This window comes from Drosophila serrata, unplaced genomic scaffold, assembly GCF_035046125.1.
Source record: "Drosophila serrata isolate PLE 108 unplaced genomic scaffold, ASM3504612v1 contig_184, whole genome shotgun sequence".
Taxonomy (NCBI): Eukaryota; Metazoa; Arthropoda; class Insecta; order Diptera; family Drosophilidae; genus Drosophila; species Drosophila serrata.
In genome coordinates, this window is record NW_028257082.1 from 8191116 (window position 1) to 8209952 (window position 18837).

The window sequence follows — 18837 nt, forward strand, 5'->3', positions numbered from 1 at the left end:
CTGCTCGTCTTGTTTGAGGGGGAACATGCTCAGTTTTGATGGCATTCTACGACACTTGGCCGAAGGTAAACCCTGTGATAATACTTATCATCCTGTGTCTGATCGTGGTGGTTGACCGCGTCTGGGAGATGATTATTACCAAGAGACAGGTAAGCTGTATGGACGCTCTCAATGGACTGATCGTTGGAATCCATCTCTCTCTCTCTGATTGCAGCAACTGGTGTGCATGAATTCGATCATGGTGCCGGAGGAGCTGCGGGGCATCATTCCCCCGGAGATATATTACCGGGCCCGCATCTACGAGCTGCACAAAACGGAGCTGCTGATCTGGAAGCACTTTATTGATTTGATCATCACACTCCTCGAGCTGTGCCTGGGTTTCTATCCATTCCTCTGGGGCCTGGCCGCCATGACGCTGAAACCAATCACAGCCTTGGAGATCTGGGTGAGCCTGCTCTTCGTCTTCTACCTGACCATCTACATCTGCCTGCGGTTCCTGCCGGTGCTCATCTACGACAAGTGTCTTCTAGAACTTCGCTATGGCCTAGCGGGCAGATTTCCATGGTACCTATATATATTAGTGGGTATTCTGGCCATTGTCCTAAGCCAGCTCATTCTCCTCCCTGTGACGGCGGCCATTGTGTTTGGCGTCAAGTTAATTGGATACTTTTTCTTCCTGTGGTTCTGGCTCTTCTGGGCAGTGTTCACCCTGCTGCTGGTCTTCTTTCTTCCCTACTGCTGTATTCCGTGCATTGGGAGACAAGTGGTCCTGCCGGGGGGTACACCACTTTACGAGGAGGTGAAGCGCGTTTGCGACTGGGTTGGTTTCCCTATGAAACGGGTGTTCATCATCAGGACCAGGTCCATGCAGTACAGCAATGCCTACTTCTACGGGAGCTGCTGTCTAAAGAGAATCGTGATCTTTGACACCCTGCTGCTGAACAAAGGAAAGGACCCAAGTGAATTGGCACCCTATGAGGTTGGTCGAGGGCTGACCAACACCCAGGTGGCAGGCGTGGTGTGCCACGAGCTGGGTCACTGGAAGCACGGCCACTTCTACAAGGCCACGATCATCATGAAGGTGCATTTCCTTATTACCATGATCCTCTTCGGGCTGTTCTTCCATTGCCCCCAGTTGTACATGGCGGTGGGCTTTAAGCCCGGACTCTGTCCCATAATAGTGGGCTTCATCATTGTCCTGAGATTCGCCCTCACTCCGTATCTCACTCTGGCCAATGTGCTGATGCTGTGGAATCTACGGCGCTTTGAGTACGCTGCCGATCGCTTTGCCCACCGCATGGGTTACTCCATACAGCTGAGGATGGCTCTTGTCAAGATCTATGCGGATCACATGAGCTTCCCGATGTACGACAGATGCTATGCCATGTGGCATCACACTCACCCCACGATACTACAGAGATTGGCCTATCAGGAGAGGCTGGATGTGAAGGCCATCCGGGACCTGCAGAGGGCCCCATAACACCCTGGAGTCACACTACACACTCAGTAGTCCCCGAGAGTTGCGTCGCTATTTGATTTTTGTCACTGTTTTTGTCAGTTTCTCGATCATTTCTATCAAATTGCCCGTATGTCTAGCACGAAAATTGTCACGACCTGCTGCAGGTCTATTACCAAATTGGTGGTCAGCATCGGCAGCGGGTGAGTAGAGGATGTCCCAGAGCTTTGAAGCGTTTTTTATGCGATCCCTCTTTTATACTCCGTCTCGGTAAAGCTTTGACGTCAATAAAATTGTAATTGTCGCTCAGAAAATATGTAGATTTTATTATTGTAAAAATGATCCAAATTAAATTGAAATTGAAAATCCCTCAGCGAGACCCATATTACCTATGAAGATAACACCGCTCGCTCTTTCTGCACGAACCCCTCCTGGTTTACCATTCGTGGTGGACTGATGAATCTCAGCCTGATAAGTGAACCATCAGAAAAAGATTATTTCAAGCAGGCGACAGCCTTCTTGAAGAGACATTTCGGAAGAAAGCCAACTGTTAGGGCCTCCCAGGCCAGCCAGCAGCGCCTTGAGTCGTTGCAGTTGAATGCCTTGGAGGTCAACAGTGAAGGCAATTTAGTGGAGGACGAAGAGCAGCGAGATATCTGGCATAGCTGGGGCTTAGAAGAAGTGAAACTACCGCCCAGTCAATATGCGGAGATCATAGAGTGGATAGCTCCCAAAACAGAATCCCTAAGGATATCCAATCGTTCGTGGCACTTGGAAAACTGCATTGCCTGGCGCTTAATTGTTAGCCACAAAAATGAATTGGCCGAGTGGTGAGTGGATGCTGCCACTATTCCCTTTCAGTTATATAATTCCAAATATGTATCCCTTTAAGCTACTGCCAGCGCATCAAACAATTCATGGACAAGGTCAACACTCTCGTCGACCTAGAAATGGAACTGGATGAACCCTCGGTGGACTTCTCGTCTCTGTCTCCTAGGTTGACCGAGAATGTGTTGTCTGCCAGCGAATTGCTGAAGGAATTGAACGATCTCCTGGACCTTCAAGACAAACGTAACCGCCTATACGAATGCCAGTTGGAGTACGAAAATTGAAACACTTCTCGCTATAGGAGTGCTGACCCCTTAATGTTTGCATAGATTGTATTTATTTATTATTAAAACATTTCTGTTGTATTCTCATAGTATTTAGACATGTATCCATATAGATAGATATTCGATATTTGTTTGTATATAGAGAAAGTCCGTTTCGAAGCTTTACATGCATGTGGTTTCTGAACAATATCTTAGGATTAGCATAAGTACCATATAGAGTTGTATCGTAATTAGTTAATGTATAAGTTAAGTTGGCATTTTGTTGCATATCCGGGTAACTAGCCGGGTTTCATTTTTAAAACTGTTTGAAATATGTATTTCTCCAATTTAGTATTAGTCAAAGCCATAGGACGAGTTGTGCCATTCGGATCTGCTTAACCTATTTCATATTGAAATTTTAAAAATGAACCCCTGGGCGAATTCCGTTTAAAGGTTGTACCAATTTCCTTGTCTTGGCTTTAAAGCTTAATATTATTAGATCGGGTTGGAAAATATATGGAGTAATAGCCTTGAAAAGTAGGGTAAAACAGGGAGAGGAGGGTTGAACCAAGTGGTATAAGTTTATATATATAGCTATAGCACCTTGAAAAAACATTAGATAGTTCGTGGCTTCGTAGGTTAACTTGAAGTTTTCGCTTAAATTTAGTTTGCGATTATTGGCCTAAGCAGGTAACTTAAATGGAAATGTTTGCCTGCTGCTCGGAATCTGCGCCTCTTAATCTCTTCCATTTCCATTCTCGTCACTCGAAGCGGTGACAAGGACGAGTGTCGTGCTCGTCCTCCAGCGGCATGTCCCTTCCTCCCCTGCATGACGGTGTCACATTCAGGTGGGCGATGCATTAGTGGCGTCCTCCCTTCAGGCTGTTGCTGCATGTGGCCCTTGATTGATTGATTGATGTTGGCGGCATGTGGGGTTTACATATAGAATGTATATATGTGGTTACCCCGCCCAGAATTGGTTGGAAATTGGGGCTTGGCAAGGGATACGCGTTACATTGGCCGAGTTAAAAGATACTTTCACAATTATTAACAACAATTATCTACAGATTGTAGCCACATAGTACATATATGTTTATGTTTATACTGCGTATTTTATACTTATATAATCGCAAATAACGCTTGACGACCGACTCTTTCGTGTCCTTAAATATAGCTACTTTTATTTCAAGTATTTTAATTGGTAATTAAATAAAGTACTTTATGCAAATACACATAGAAAATATAAATACATATATATATATACTCGTAATATAATAATATAAAATCGATGTACTGATCTTGATGTTATCATTTCTTAATTGTTTACTTTAAGTGGCTCGATTCAGTGTTGCAAATTGTTTGTTTGATTGGATAAATCTCCGCTTTTGCTTTTCATAGTAGTTTTGTGTTTTGTTTTGGTTTGACTTGGGGGAAATATATACTCTCAACAGGCTTAACGTACGATAAACATTTATTTAAGATTGAAACATTTATTTTATATATTTATTTTTACCAATAGCTTCATTTTGCTTCGGGCAGGATCTATGGCTCTCCCCCAGGATCCTGTCCCAAAGCCAAAATTTTCATCATTGCTGCCCTATTTGGATGCAGTTCTAAAGTAAACAATTGCCTCGATGCCCACTATGGCCTCGCTTCTGGATTTACCTCGCTTTTCTAGTTTTGTGTTTCTTTTTTCTTTTTGCTTGACAAAAATAGAGTCGCCTAAAATCTCTCTGATTGGGATATATTCTTGCAAGAGCCACCCGGCTTACTCCTCTTCGTCTGGTGACATTTTGGCCAGTGTCAGCAGAATCATGGTCAGCTCCTTGCGGGAAATCTTGCCATGCTTGTCGGTGCCCACGCCTCGCATAATGGTCTCCTCGAAGGCAGCCAAATCCTGGGCATCGTAGTCGTCCTAATAGGTAGTTATTAGTAAATAGTAAGAAACATATAATATGTTTTTTTTTAAGCTAAGGACCCACCTTCTTGACCAACTCCAAGAGATCTTTGAGGAAGCCTTTGAGCTCCTCGTTCTCAATTGTTCCACTGTTGTCCTGCGGAAATATTAATGTGTTAATGGTGTTGGTTAGTAATTCGAAATATACATGTTTGTATTATTTAAATATTAAAAATAGTTTTTTGTACTTACCCGATCGTAGAGCGAGAAGACCTTTTCTATATCTTCTTTGGTCAACTTTGTGGCACCCTGGGAAAAGATTTTAATAATTAGTAACTAAATCCTTATCTTATATTAATAATATCCAAATACATCTTTAACAGATAGGTTTATTTATAAGTATTTTTTATCAAAATTAAGACTGAGCATACTTTAAAAGTATTTAAAACTATTTAGAAATAAATCAATTTTAAAGATCTTACATCCTTAAAGACTAAAATTTAATCTTAAGTTCGATTTCTCTTCTATATTTTTAGATTAAAATATATATTCATTTAAAGTATGCCCAATCTTTTATCAACATGTAAACATAAGTTTTATACAGCTCACAGTTGCGGCATAATTCATAGCATACTTTTCAGGTGCTAGGATTATCCGGCAACTATTTAACATGATCCCTTTGGAATGGCGCAATCCTTGTCCCCTATTAACTATCGTAGATTTAAACTACTTAATTGTGGCGTGTCTGTTTAAGTGCGATTTCTGATTGGTTTTTTGGTTAAATACAAAGCGCCCTTTAACGCGTGACATCATGCAAAATGCTGGTAAATGGTAATAAAAGCATGCTTTTCTTTCGTGGAAATTAAGGTAAACGACAAATCTTGCTTCAGAATGAATATCCATGCCACTGGAGGGGAATTAGTATATGTTTATGAGGCAGGAAACAAAAAAGGCATTCCATTTTCACAGTCATTTGTTATGCTTACGAAGTATACTTAAAGGCTAATTAAGCTGAAAGAAACACACTGCCAATTATGCGGGTGTGTGTTATGCCTTTGACATCCGCTAATTAATATGAATTATGGCCCAGGTACGGCAGATTTGTCTTTGGCATTTCGCCACCCCGCTCTCTTGGGATACGTTTTTTTTTCGTTGAAGAAAAAACAAAATTTATCGATTCCATTTGCACCCAGCAGCGAATTGCTCGCATTATTTTACCCTGTATGTAAGCCCCCCAAAACCATGCACACACAAGCACAAGCTTGTAATTTTTGTTTTTTTTTTTTTTGCTTTGGAGGTTATGCAGCATGACCCAAGGTGGCGCCTCAAGTTCAAAGTTTTCAACAACTACACTGAGGGAAAATTGGCATACTGGCATAAGAAGGAAATATTATTATAAAAGTGGAATTATATTCTTTAATATCTGATATTTTATGATTAATAAAGAACGGAAATTAGAATTATCCTTGGTGTATATGTTTTTTTCTCTAACCAATAACTCAATCGATTTATATATATGAATATATAATATATTTTTTTTCCTTTACTAAGCTAATCTTCCTGCTGCAAGAACACATTTTCCTGCACTGCCTGTAGGGTAAAAGCGAAAAGCTGCTAGGTGGAAGTGAAGTTTTTGTTTATCCTTTATCCTTGGAAAAGTCCTGATAACATTTGTTTTGCTGGCGCCATGAAAACGCATTTAGGGCATTCTTTAGTGCGTTCTTAACGGGATTAGAAACCCATTAAGTGGGAACCCTTTTTACGCCTCAAGCCTCCACAAATATATATTTAACCGGGCATTATAAAAAATTTGAACGCGAAAAGCTCTTTAAATTGAATTTTCCACATGTGATGGTATTTTTTGAATGCTTTTTTTCGCTCTTTGTCAAATGGCACTTACTTACGACTTAAGTATTGCGCCTCGAACGTGATGCTGCTGCCTTGTCCCCCCAAACACATTGATAAAATGAAGTAATTATTTTACACTTCAACACTTTGAAATGTCGGTGCGGCGAGCTGCGTGCCAGCCTGCGGCTGCCATTATCCATATGGCAGTGCCGCAAAATATATGTGTATTCATCCTCCTGCAGCACAGCACACATTCCTTCCTGCTCACTCAATGACTAAATTATGCAAAAGGTTCCCAAGGAGCAGGAGGTGGATTCCACATCAACGTGTAATTTGTGTGAACCTCACATCGTTAAGGCCAAAGCTGTTCACGTACTCGGGCCAGGACTTGGGCAAAGGGATGTGTTAAGTGGGAAAGTGTGGGGTGTGTGGACCAATGCCATCAAAAGTCTAATTAGTAGCTCGTAGCTTTTATCATTCCCCTTGGCAAAAATTGCCCTGTGGCCGAAAAGGTCCTCCTAGGCGAAGGACCCTAGAAATGTGTAGATTGCAAATTACTCAAACTTTTACGGCCCGAAAGTTGGGTCCCTTATCGCTAATAAGCAGTAAGCTTTTATTAATTACGGATAAGATACAAGTTAAAAGTTTTAGTTTTGTGTTTTAGAATTAAAAAAAACCCAAAACTAAACTACTTTCTACACTTAATATTTAGAATAGAAGCTAGGTCATTAATAATTTGAGCTATAATGATTGTTTTTATAGCTCAGGAAAACTGAACATATTTCATTCGCATAAATAACATATATTTGTACCTGTTCCATTCACACTGCATTTTGCAATAAAATCAATTTAAAGTAAAATTCCATGCTATATTCATGCATATTTTTGTGTCTATAAACAAGAAGACTATTCCAAGCCAATTCAAAGCACTTAAGTGGTTTTTGTGTCTATTTTTTTGTTGTCTGAAAAGGAAGGGAAAGCATGCTCTCTACAAAAAACCATAATCGATAGAAATTCTTCGAGTGTTCAATAAAAAAATGATTGTTTAAACAAGAATTACTCAACGTACGAAATGATAGAATTTTATTGAGAGTTTTAATGGGCCACCAGTGTCTATTATTTTTTATTTTTCCCCAATGATTGAATTTTCTGAGAGGCAATTTGCTTTGTTTCTCGGTTTTTTATATATGGTGATTGGGTGGAAAATAAATACTTACATCAATGCCCTCCTTTTAGTGTGTGGTTTTTATACATATATATTTTTTATGTTAGTTATATTAGTTCATTGGTTTTTTGGTTTTTGCAGGAATGTAAGTAGTTTGTGTATTGTTTTCGAAATATTTTTGTTTTGTTTGTTTTCATTGTTTGGCAGTGCAATTTGTTTGCAGATTGTTTGTTGCATGTATGTTTATATGCATTTTTTTTTTGTATATACAGCATATGGCAAATATTTTTGATTTGCGGCAATTGTTTGGTTATTTCAAAGTTGATTTTCGAATTGCATTTGGTTGTGAGATAAGTCGGAAGTTATTGGTGGGCAGCCCAAAATGTTTTACACGACGTGCACAGTATAATTTAATTTGATTTGTTATTTGTTGTTTGATTATCGTTATGTTGTTGATTTTGAAATAAAAATGCACAAGATTATAGGAAGAATATGCAAAGATATATAGTATTTTGTTATATAGATACAGATGTAGAGTTGGTTAGGCATAGAGAGGAGTAGTTGGCGGAGGGGGAAACGAAAAAGATATAAATAGAAAGTTAGAAAAATAAACAGTTTTATTTAATGGCTATATCAAAGCGGGTAAATCAGTGGAAAGTTCTTGGGAATTCCATTTAATTAACCAGCCTTGACTCGCTTATTAATAGATATTGGTTTAAAGCTAAGTTTTAGTTATTGTTGTTTAGTAAGCTAGGAGATCTAAGATCTGGATGCAGCGAAAACAAAAGGTGAGAAATATTAAGTATACGCTTAGTTGAACTGGAACTAGTCATACGCATTACCAATTAGAGAGCAAAAGATTCTCGCAGCTTGCAGTTTTTTCTTAGCTTTGTTACTTAATCGCGCTAAAATTGTTAACTAATTGCAAGTTGTTTTATTTTTTAAAGAACTAATAAGAAAATACAACTAAAGAATTCATTTGTGCCGAGGGAGGGTCACGTTTTCACTTAGCCTCACGCTGTATCCTGTTTTTGTTTATTTTGCGACACATAAAATTGTGGGGACATTGAAAACCTATTCTCTGCAGGGTAATTAAAGTGGAAAGAGAGGGTATGTTGGAACTCTAAAAGAAATATATTGGTTCTATAAATAATTTAAGTACTTGATCTTTTTTCCTTAGATTATATAATATTATATTAATTAAGTAATTATTAAAAGATCTTTATACTCGCTTTATGGATTATAATTCCATGTCCAGTTCCAATCAATTTCTATTCAATATTTCATTCAGAGAAGACTTCCCCCAGTTGAACCATTTATTTATGTATATTCCTAAATGTCCATGACTACACCTATCATATATTCCCATTCCCATTCCCATTCAACTTTTGCTGCCCCAACTCGTTCCTGTTGCTGTTGCAGCACATTATGTCACTGCTCGTTGCGGTGCATGCGGCGAATACGTGATGTGCATTAGCATAACGCTTTCTGCCACTTTTGGCCACCAGCCAGCTATACAGTGTGCCACATAATTGGACGCCCGGAGACAGAAGTTCCAGTCAGAGTTCACGGGTAAAATGGGTGTCCTGCAGGTGCTGGCTAAAAGCACCTTGCAAAATACTGCATATATCTTAGCCTCCACTGACGCCTTCGTCCCCCTGCGGTTATCAAAATGCTGATGCATGCCTCGGCTTTTATGGCCGGCTCTCCTCTGCTCTGCTCCTATCCGATCCGCTCGGCTCCACTCTGCGGTACTAAGAAATTATATAAAAGTAATAACTGCACCTTGGGTAAATGTGCTGGAAACGCCTATTTTATGGCTGCCTGAGCTTCGGCTGCCTGCTTTTTACGGCACTTCATAACGGCCGACTTACGCGGCATAAGGATATATACATATATATGAACGCATATCGGCGGTGGTCAGGTGCTGTTCCTCTTGCCGCATTAGGGCTTACTGGCTTGGAACTGAGAGGGACATCACGGACGGCAATCCTGGGAGTTTTCGATTAAAATCCATCGCTGGCTACATTGTTATGCATGACTCCTGACCGACTTCTCCGCATCCTCCTGCGCATCAATAAAACCCAAATAAAATGTCGCTTGTGCTGCGAGCTGTAACAATGAGCAAATGTGCGGCATGCAAGCCCTGAACGAGCATTGTTCGCTGTGCATTGCTGCGGCTGCTTCTCCCTTTTTGCGCTTGGCTGCCTGGACGGATGGCCGGGACGTTTGGCTGTCGGATGCCCCCACTGAGTGCACATGGCCACATCTCAACATTGCTCATGTGTCGGCTACCAAAAATGCTACAAATTTATTACAAAATATCTCATTTGAAAGCAAAACAGAGATGCTGCTGTCTTCAGGGAATTTGAGTTTGTATAAGTTAGGGTTTTTAGTTGGTAGTTTGTATACTTAAAAAATGAGTAGCATTCTATTAGTTTAATACATTTCCATAATTGAGACATTTTTTTGGAATTTTGTATGCACTTGAAACGCCTCTGTGCGTCCGTCTTAGCTTAGCTTTCGTTATTGTAATATAATGTTATGACAGCGAATAACTTCCTCTCTGATTCTCTCTTTCCCTCTCTTCGTTTTCTGCGTAATTCTCTAGTTCTCTCGGCCTATCTCTAGAGATATCTATTTATCTCGCGCTCTCACTCTCTCTGATCACCTCTTTACTCGGAGAGTATAAATACAGGCACTGCCGTATCGCTGGCCTCAGTCTGTCCGTGGCCCTCCCAGTGTTTACATCTAAAGTGATACTGATAATGATTGCTGTTCGATCCCAATAATATCACTTGACCCATGCATGTGGATAACTAGGAACAAGCTCACTTAAACATGACAATTATATCCTGCATATCCATAGATGCTTGAGGATGGATCAGGTCAAGGTTTTGAATCAGCTGAGTTAGCTCTGCGTTTACATTCAAATTTCTTCCCTTGTTGCCATGGATCCCATTACTTAATTTTTATATTGTTATACAGAAATTTTTATTTAGGATATCTATAAACATATACTCCAACCCAATTATTAATACTTCACGAGTATTGAGTTTACGATAGTTTCAAAACTGGCCCACAATTTGGAGAAAACGTTTGCCATATTATAATACCCTTGCAGGGTAAAAAGCAGCATAAACAGCCAAATCTTTCTAGTCATTTTTTTTTAATTTTCAACATTTTATAAGAAAATTTTCAAAAAATTACAACATTTTTAAATTTCTAAAATTTTAAAACTTTAAATGCAGATTTGTTAACTCTATAAAAACTAGCAGAGAAAAGTTATCCGATTTAAAATGAATGCATTTTTGGCCTAGTTATGATATTTCAAAATTTTTGATTTAGGCAATAAAATTAGCATGAATAAATATCTATATATTATACAGATACAAAAATCTAAGCTAATGATTGATTTAAAGTAAAGATTTTTATGTGTGTACTTTTATAGATTTAAATATATGACTGGTTAAAGTGACTCCCCCACTTGTGTGGCTTTTCAGGTGCTCTAAATTCAGTTGAGCAGTGAAATATACAAAGCCAATACAATAATTACCGGGAAAACAGTGTAATTAAGCAACCAAAAAGGTGTTATTTGTGGTGAGTGGGCACATCTGTCGAATTTCCATTTAGCTTAGCACCCAACTCCGAACGTGGGAGTGAAAACGAAAACGGCCATCAAAGTGATTTAGTGCTATGGAAATCCAATTGCAATTGGTACCCAAAGTCGACACAAAGTGAGCGCGGCTTGAATGCAACACTTTTGATTTTCTTCACCACTGTTCGTTGCAATGTGCAAAGGCTTTTCTTTCCCCGAAAACACCATCGAATTGCCATCGAATTTTCCGGCAACCGACAACCGACTACAAGCGCTGCCAATGAGCAATGAGCGTCAATGCGACTGGAGCACGTACATTTGCAGCAAATAACAATAAGAGCTCTCAATGGCAGCAGCAGGAGCAGCAGCAGCAGCAGCAGCAGCAGCAGCAACATTACCCCCTCCATCCGACCCAGTTTGCTGTGGATCTAACCCACTTGATTGCCAAGAATGAAGGTGGTTTTTCTTTTGCTGTCCCACATCTAGGGTACACATTTGGGGGTCTAGCTGGGTGTGTGGATGTAGCTGTGGTGCTGTGGTTGTGGAATGTGGTGTGCTTCATGTGGCAAACAGCAAAAAGGAAATCCAAACACAAGGACGAACATGAGGCAAAAGAGTTCGCCTGGAGGCGTGCGAAACGCGATTCGCAAAATTTGGTCAGCCCCTTACCAAGGGGCTCAGCAAATTTTGGGAGTTTTCAAAGCCAAAAGGAGCTACATTTATTTCATTCGTTTCCCTAATACGTTGTACATATTATATACTGTGCGAGTACAGTCGAACTTCGGTTAAAGAAATTCTTATAAAAAAGTGCTTAAGAACAGGCAGAAATAGGTTTGTTTATATTTATTTGCAATACCATAGAGATTTGTATAGCAACTATAAATTTCAAGGAGAAACCTAATTTGAGATGTTTCAAAGCTAGTGTTTAAGCCCCAGAAGAACAGGTATAAATATCGGTAAAGGTATAATATTAGGGAAACAATTTACTACAAATTTAAATATAAAAAGCTCTTGCTTGTTTTTCACTTTTTACCTTTAAATTCATTGTAGGATAATGACCATATTTCAAGCTCCCCTTGTATATATTTGAATCAAACCTTTTTTTTCCCCCTAGATTTAAACTTTAATGCTGCACAATTTATATCAATCTCAGGCCTGCATAAATTGACCAAAGTTTTCTTTCTTTTCTAGAGAGAATTTTGTCAGCAGCTGGGGCTCAGAGTAAATAAAAGAATTTCTTGTTGTTTTGGTTTGGGCGGAGACGATGTCTTGCCAAAAAAATACCATTGCTGAACACGCTTAAAATGCGAGAGCGCAAGACACACTCGAATTGTATATAGAGTTAAGTTTTGGCCTGTGGCAAGTTACGTGACACTCGGTGGCAGCCTGGGAGGCTGGTCCAAATGCAACGACAGCTCCCCGGCCAAGCGATAGAGCTTCATTCATTTAACCGCATTTGGCATCATCAGCATTTTGGCCAAGTCGAAATGAGTTCGCTGAAATTTGCAGGGAATTTTAAATGTCCTCCTGTCTCCGCTGTTGAAGGAAAAGCAGATGTTCTCCAAGCGGCCCAAAAAGTTTGTTTTTCCCGGACACCACATGGCTTTTCTTTTTGCTAATTGCCGAGGGGGATCGGATCTGTCTGAGGCAAAAACTAATATTAAAGTATTTAATGGCCAGCCATTTGGGGACTTTCCACCTTCTGCTTATGCAGTGGTTGCTGTTTTGGTATTTCCTTTCTTTCATTTTTTTTTTTATAACCCAATTCGAATCACATCAAATTAGCTACACGGGGAGAAACAAAAGGTGATTGAAATTAATTTAAAGAAATGGGATATAGTAGAAATTATTGAAAGTTGTCTCAATATTTAGTTAATCTTTCTTGAACAGATTAAGCGTCACTTTTTGGTCACTTATCAGGACCTTTCAATGAAACCTATCGGTGTTTCATGTTATTTCTCCTGTATCAAGAATCGAAAACTGTCTGTTTTTGAAAATTGAAGTCAATAGCTAGTACGCATTTTATTCTCGCAAAAAAAGTTCTAAAAGTGAGTGAAAGTGATAGCACCTGGACATTTCAGCTGAGCTTTGTCGCTTTCGCCTCGTTTATTTTTACGATTGCAGACAATATTTTGCTTTTTCGGCGGAACAGCTACTTCCAGCTTTTGGCCACGTCTTTATTTGTTGTGACTCAGTGAGAATTGGCTTGAGACTGGGGGAGAAAAGTCGAAATCCGTTTATACTTTGCTTGGTAATATATTTTTTTTATGGCCACAACTTTTCAATTCCAATGTTGCACTCTCTCAGTGCCGGAATTTGTTGTGAAAATCTAGGAGAAAAGTCAAGAGTGGAAATAAATAGTGGCATTGTACTTTAGAAATGCTGTATTTTCAGACCTTCTGTCAAGCGAAAATAAAAAGCTCTCAGACAGTACACAGCAGTTCCGAGTGGAGAAAGCGGTGAAAGTTGAGGATTCTATTCAAAGTAAATTGTGGCATAAGAAAACATTTAGGGAGGGATACAAGAAAAATACCGAAAAGATTTAGCTGCTTAGATTTAAAGGATGCTGAGAAGTGAAAGGATTCTTTAAAAGGCAATTTGATTCTAAAGATTCTTTGGGATGCAGTGTAATGTCCTTTAGCTCAAAATGGTTAAGATTTAAAAATATAAAGTTGTTGTATATAAAATCAGCTTGCACCTAATTGTTGATTAAATCAAAACTTGATTTCTTTTCAACTTTTAAATCCCTACATTTCATACTTTAGGTTACTTCTCCCAAGTCGGCACAGACATTGCTAAAAATAACAAAAATGTACAAAGAAAATAAACAAAATAAATAGAAATGCATTGCTTGATTGAGTTAGTGGCAAAAGCTAAGTTAGTTTAGGAAGTCCAGGCTGCAGCTAGAGTGACAAACAAAAAATCAAGGCTAACCTAGGTGCTAAACGTGTTTTGTTGTCAATGGCAAGCCGAGTCTGTTCTTAAACTACAAGTACAAATTCTCTTTTCAGTTTTTTAAGCGCTTCGCCAAGTACACGATATTATTTGATACTATCTGGTCGCGGCAATTTCCTCGATTGAACGATGCTTTTTGGCTTGGCTGGAAGTCGTTGTCATATCGCTTGGCACTTACCTTAAACACCTGACGGCAAAGGAAGTTCTCTTTAACCGGAAGCAATCTGCAATAAATAAGTTAGCTTGCTGCTTTCAGACGAGCCTGGGCCTCTCAAGGACACTTACTTGGCCATTTCCGACAGCTGCAAACGTCCGTCCTTGTTGGCATCGAATACTTGGAGCTGGAAAGCGAGAAGTCAACGAGTGGTTGGGCATACATTATCGGATAGGTAAACAGAGGAATTGAATAATTTAAACTATTGTGTGTCGAATGGCAAATAATCAGGACTTGATTATTGATTGAGGATTTGGCTTTAACACATGCCAAGAAGGCATCAGAATTTGCTGGTTTTCTTGGAAGATCTCAGAGGATTTTGATTTGATTTAATTGAAGGGGATCCTTAGTTTTCTTCTGAGCTTTTAAATTATTCAAAATAATGAATCGAATTCTTTGATTTGTTTTAGTAAGTATATATAATATTATTAAACATACCATGGTATCGGTGTACTCAATGAGCTTATCCTCGGACACATCATTGATTTTTTTGGCCTCTTTGAGCAAATCGCGCAAGAAATTCTTCAGCTCATCCGCCTCAATGTAACCCGAGTTGTCAGTGTCGTATTCACGCCAGATCTAATTTAATTTCAAGTGAGCAAAAGGGATTGCAAATTAATTGGGGAATTCAGCCATAAAATTCCTGATTGTCACACCTACCTTCATGAATTCAACGCTCGACTCCAGTGGATTATCGAAGCGGAAGAGCAAAAGGAAATTCTCCTCCATGGGCAAAAGTTGAGCCAGCTGCAAGAAATAGTTGTCGAAAGGTGGCAGAAAAAAATACCTTTTGTTTTAATGCGTGACTTGACAATGAAATAAGTTTATAAATAGGCGTGTACAAGGGTCCTGTGTTCCGCGTACAGTGTCCTGTTTTTCTGCTTAAAACTTGTGAAAATGCATTGCGTGAAAGCCAAGGAAATCTTGTTTGCGGCCTTGCCTGCCGTTGCTACACCGCTGCACTTTCATTAGGGGAAAAGCTGGAAAAGTTTTGTCTCAGCCATTCGTTAAAACTTTGCGGCATAATTTAAGTGTCGAATCGAGGCTCCTTTTCCCCCAATTTACTCTTGCTGCACCCTAATGTAATCAGCAAATAGTGGTGGGGCAGGGAAACTTTTTAATTCGCTCTTTGGTGAATTTGCATCTGGTAATTAATGCACAATTGCAATTAAAGTTTATCCTCCGGCCAATCCCATGTTGACAAGCCATCAGGCACCACCAGTTGGGGCTGATTATCAGGTAAATAGCGAAATTCAACCCCAAAGTCAGTTCAATCGATGGCTCAACGTGGCGTATGAGTGATGTCTTGTATATAAATTATGAATGTTTGTACGCAAGGCAACCGTAATCAGCAGTTCAACTTGAACTTTTCACTTTGCCGCCACGAAGTTTCTTTTTTTTTTTTTTTTGGTGTGTGCTCATTTATCAAAAGTCCATTGTGAGAAGCCGCCCACCAAGTGGGCTTTATTATTATTTCTACTTTCTGCCATTCAAAAACGGAACAGAGAAATCTCCTTTCAATAGTCCAGGCCGCTGCTGGTACTGCTGTTTGTCGGTCCAACTTCAATTAAAAACTCATTTAATGTGGAAGGAGCGAGGGTAAACTTTTTCTCGGGCAGCCGAAACCTTGTCGGAAAAGTTTATTTTTCTCTCTCGGGGAAAGCGCCAAATAATTTATTGAGGCCCCGGACTGGGGGCCTGAGACATTTAAAAACCAATTTGAAAAAAGGCAAAAGGAGACTGAGTCGATGGCGTCGCCGTCTCAAGGAAATATCATTTCGAATACAAAAGCCATACAGACAACATTGCGCATACGACATGGGGGCCCCGGAGTAGCCATCAAACCGAAATTTGTGTTTGAATGTGCGGTCAATTTCTGGGGCCTGTACAGCCATCTCAGGGGGCTAATGCCACACATCGGTATATAATACCCACCTCTCTGATATCGATTTTACCATCCTGATTGTCGTCATAGGCCTCCATGAAGCAGGACTTGAGCTCCTCGAGCATGGTGTCCGTGACAGCCTTTTGGGGGAGTTGAGAGCGTTAAGATTAAGGATGCAGTGGGTCATATATATGGATAATGGTCTTACCTCCGGACTAATGTCTGTGGCATTGGCGCTCGACACGAACTCTCGCAGAAAGCCATCCAGCTCGGTGCCCTCAATGTAGCCATTGCCTTGGGTGAATAAAGAAAATGTTACCTTATTATTTTAGTAATAATATTATAATCAAGTATATATAATAAACTATTTAAAGGGTAGAAGGCTAAAGGCTAAAGGCTAATTTGGTGCCAAATTTAAATGTTTTCGAATAAGTATTATAGCCACAAAGTGACTCGTAGTTTGTCCCTTGAGTGTCCTCCTTGGACGGTCGCCAAAAAGTAGGCTATGAATATTTTCTGTAAGCCAAAAGCCGTTTCCCATTTAAGGACACTAGTATTATTTTAAATACTAAATATTCCACTTCATTTTAAACTTTTATAAACACTTCCTTTTGTGTGGGTGATTTTTCCAAAGAATATTACCTATAATTACCAGCTCCCACTTAATCACTCACCATCCTTGTCGTAATGGGCCCAGACATCCATAAACTGGTTAGCCGACAGCTTCTTAAGCTCCCTGGACTCGGGATCACGGTATTGCCTCATGAAATTGTGGGCCTTCTCGATCTGAACGCGCTTGGCGGCGGCGGCTGCGGCTGCTGAATCCATTTCTGTTTTTATTCGGTTTTTATTTGTCCTCGTAGGGTCAATTATCTGGGGATGAGATGCAAGGAATACAACAATTAATTTGCGGCCATTAAATGCCGTGCTTGGTGTCGAGGGAAAAGCCAGTTGTCAGCGTGCAGCTGAAACTGTCAAATTAATAGCATAAAATAGAAACACCCACAGAACCGCCTTCATTCTCTTCCCTGCCTCGCACGTATGTACATACATGAGAAATGGCCGCTGCGGGAGTCGCACTGCGGCAAAACACCGCTGCATTCTGCTGGGGATGGGGGATTCCCCGCGGCTGAAATGAGACAGGATGTCACCACCATGAAGCCCCCATGTGACCCCCTGTCCGCCGCCCTGTCACAAGTCATTGTGAGTTAAATACGCCAGCGGAAAAAATAAAGAAAAAAGTGAAAGAAAGCAAGGGAAATGTAAACAAAATTGCTGTACAAGGAGCGTTTTGCAGTTGCCTTTCCCTAGCGAGGGTGGCGCTAAAAATACGAAAGAAAAGCCCTGGGTTTAACGAAGGACTTGTGCCTGATGTACGGCATAGAGGAAAAGCAACTGCGGTTAAAAAGGGAGCACTTAAAAAAATAAATTAACCTCCAGCTGCTGCCACGCACAAACGCAATCTAGTTCACAAGATTTTCTAAATAAACTAGGAGGCCCAAAGCGTGATTTTAATCTCCCAGGAACACCTTTCTTTGTGGGAGGGTTAACTACATAAATTAAGAAAGTAACACCCCCTCGTTTACATAACAAAATATATTATTTAAATAAATTAAAGAAATAAATTCCAGACCAAAATTTAATTAAATAACAAATAAGTTTATATATAGTGTTACATATAAATTTAATTATTGAAAGAAACTCCCCACTTTTGCTTTGTCTGTATTTAATTTCACAGGCCACAATTTCAATTTCCTGCCATACATTTATTGTTTTCAAATCTCTAGGGAATTCGGAATCGCAGCACATTAATTAAAAATGAATAGGATATTATGCTAATATCTATGCTTTCACACTCTAAATACCAATTTATTATCTTTCACCTTTAGGCCTTTGGTTTTAATTATGTGAACGCATAAATCCTTAAGCCTAGCTATATGGCTAAAATGCGTATTTTGGGGCGCAAAACATCAATTTTAGTCCAAGAGCATATTAAAATGCTTTTTTGTGGAAATTCCTCTGCAGCTAAATCCGGCTTAAAGGCGCTGCTTGGATGCCCATCTAACCGTGCTCCGGATATCTGCGGTGGGAATCGTTGACAGTTTGTTTGCGGTCTTGCGGTGGCCAAAAGCAGCGCTCAGAATAGCAAGTCTGTGAGCATAAATTCACAGCATCTGTTCAACAATGCACCACACTGTCCTGTCACTGAGAAAATCTCCACTAATTTACATTTTAGGAACAGAGAATGCCAGTTATGGAAGTGCTCAGTTCAAAGAGGTTTTAATTAGTGTTTGAAGAAGAAACGGGGAATTAAGATTAAGCATCATAAATCTTTTAAAACTTAATCTCTCTTTTGTGAGCTAAGAAAAAATATTTTAAAGTTTGAATCTTGCAATGGGTGTATACGTGACTTAAAGTTTTTTTTATCTATTTAAAAGTTGGTGCTACAAACCTTGAATAAAGTTTTTAATACAAAAAAGGCAATAAAAACTTTTTCTAAATAATAAAAAGTGCTTTCAAAAACTAATTTATCTTTCTAGTAATAAAAAATAACTGTGAGCGTGGCTAATAGTTTGAAATTTATGTATTCCTTTTCCTTTTTTAAATAGAAATTTAGAACTTTTAAATTAAAAACCCCCCAAAACCAGGAGTAATCCCTTCATTAAGCCACTTTATTATCACAAAGTGCTGGCCATTTCCCAGAGACATTAAGCAGTGTGCAATAATC

General features: G+C 39.5%; 3 protein-coding genes across 5 annotated transcripts; 2 read left to right on the forward strand and 1 right to left on the reverse strand.

Annotated features, from left to right (window-relative positions):
- Positions 1–7: 7 nt before the first annotated feature.
- ste24c (ste24c prenyl protease type I) lies at positions 8–1770 on the forward strand. The gene is made up of 2 exons (XM_086828845.1): positions 8–149; positions 215–1770. The coding sequence occupies exons 1-2, from the start codon at positions 39–41 to the stop codon at positions 1478–1480; spliced, it is 1377 nt and encodes a 458-aa protein (XP_086684971.1). The 5' UTR covers positions 8–38; the 3' UTR covers positions 1481–1770.
- On the forward strand, positions 1524–2660 carry LOC110182552 (ste24c prenyl protease type I). 2 transcript variants are annotated; one of them, XM_086828850.1, is made up of 3 exons: positions 1524–1659; positions 1831–2286; positions 2349–2660. In XM_086828850.1, exons 1-3 carry the CDS (start codon positions 1589–1591, stop codon positions 2566–2568), a joined length of 747 nt encoding a protein of 248 aa, XP_086684976.1. In that variant the 5' UTR covers positions 1524–1588; the 3' UTR covers positions 2569–2660. The 2 variants fall into 2 exon arrangements, with proteins under 2 accessions (XP_086684976.1, XP_020806265.2); XM_020950606.2 differs by having other exon boundaries at positions 1634–1751.
- Cbp53E (Calbindin 53E) lies at positions 2605–16978 on the reverse strand. Of its 2 annotated transcripts, XM_086828849.1 has the most exons (11): positions 16784–16978; positions 16318–16403; positions 16160–16249; positions 14885–14971; positions 14663–14803; positions 14296–14351; positions 14189–14234; positions 7510–7521; positions 4697–4753; positions 4530–4601; positions 2605–4462 (listed from the first exon to the last, which is right to left on the reverse strand). In XM_086828849.1, exons 1-11 carry the CDS (start codon positions 16935–16937, stop codon positions 4316–4318), a joined length of 948 nt encoding a protein of 315 aa, XP_086684975.1. In that variant the 5' UTR covers positions 16938–16978; the 3' UTR covers positions 2605–4315. The 2 variants fall into 2 exon arrangements, with proteins under 2 accessions (XP_086684975.1, XP_020806290.2); XM_020950631.2 differs by lacking the exon at positions 7510–7521.
- Between the last annotated feature and the right edge of the window lie 1859 nt (positions 16979–18837).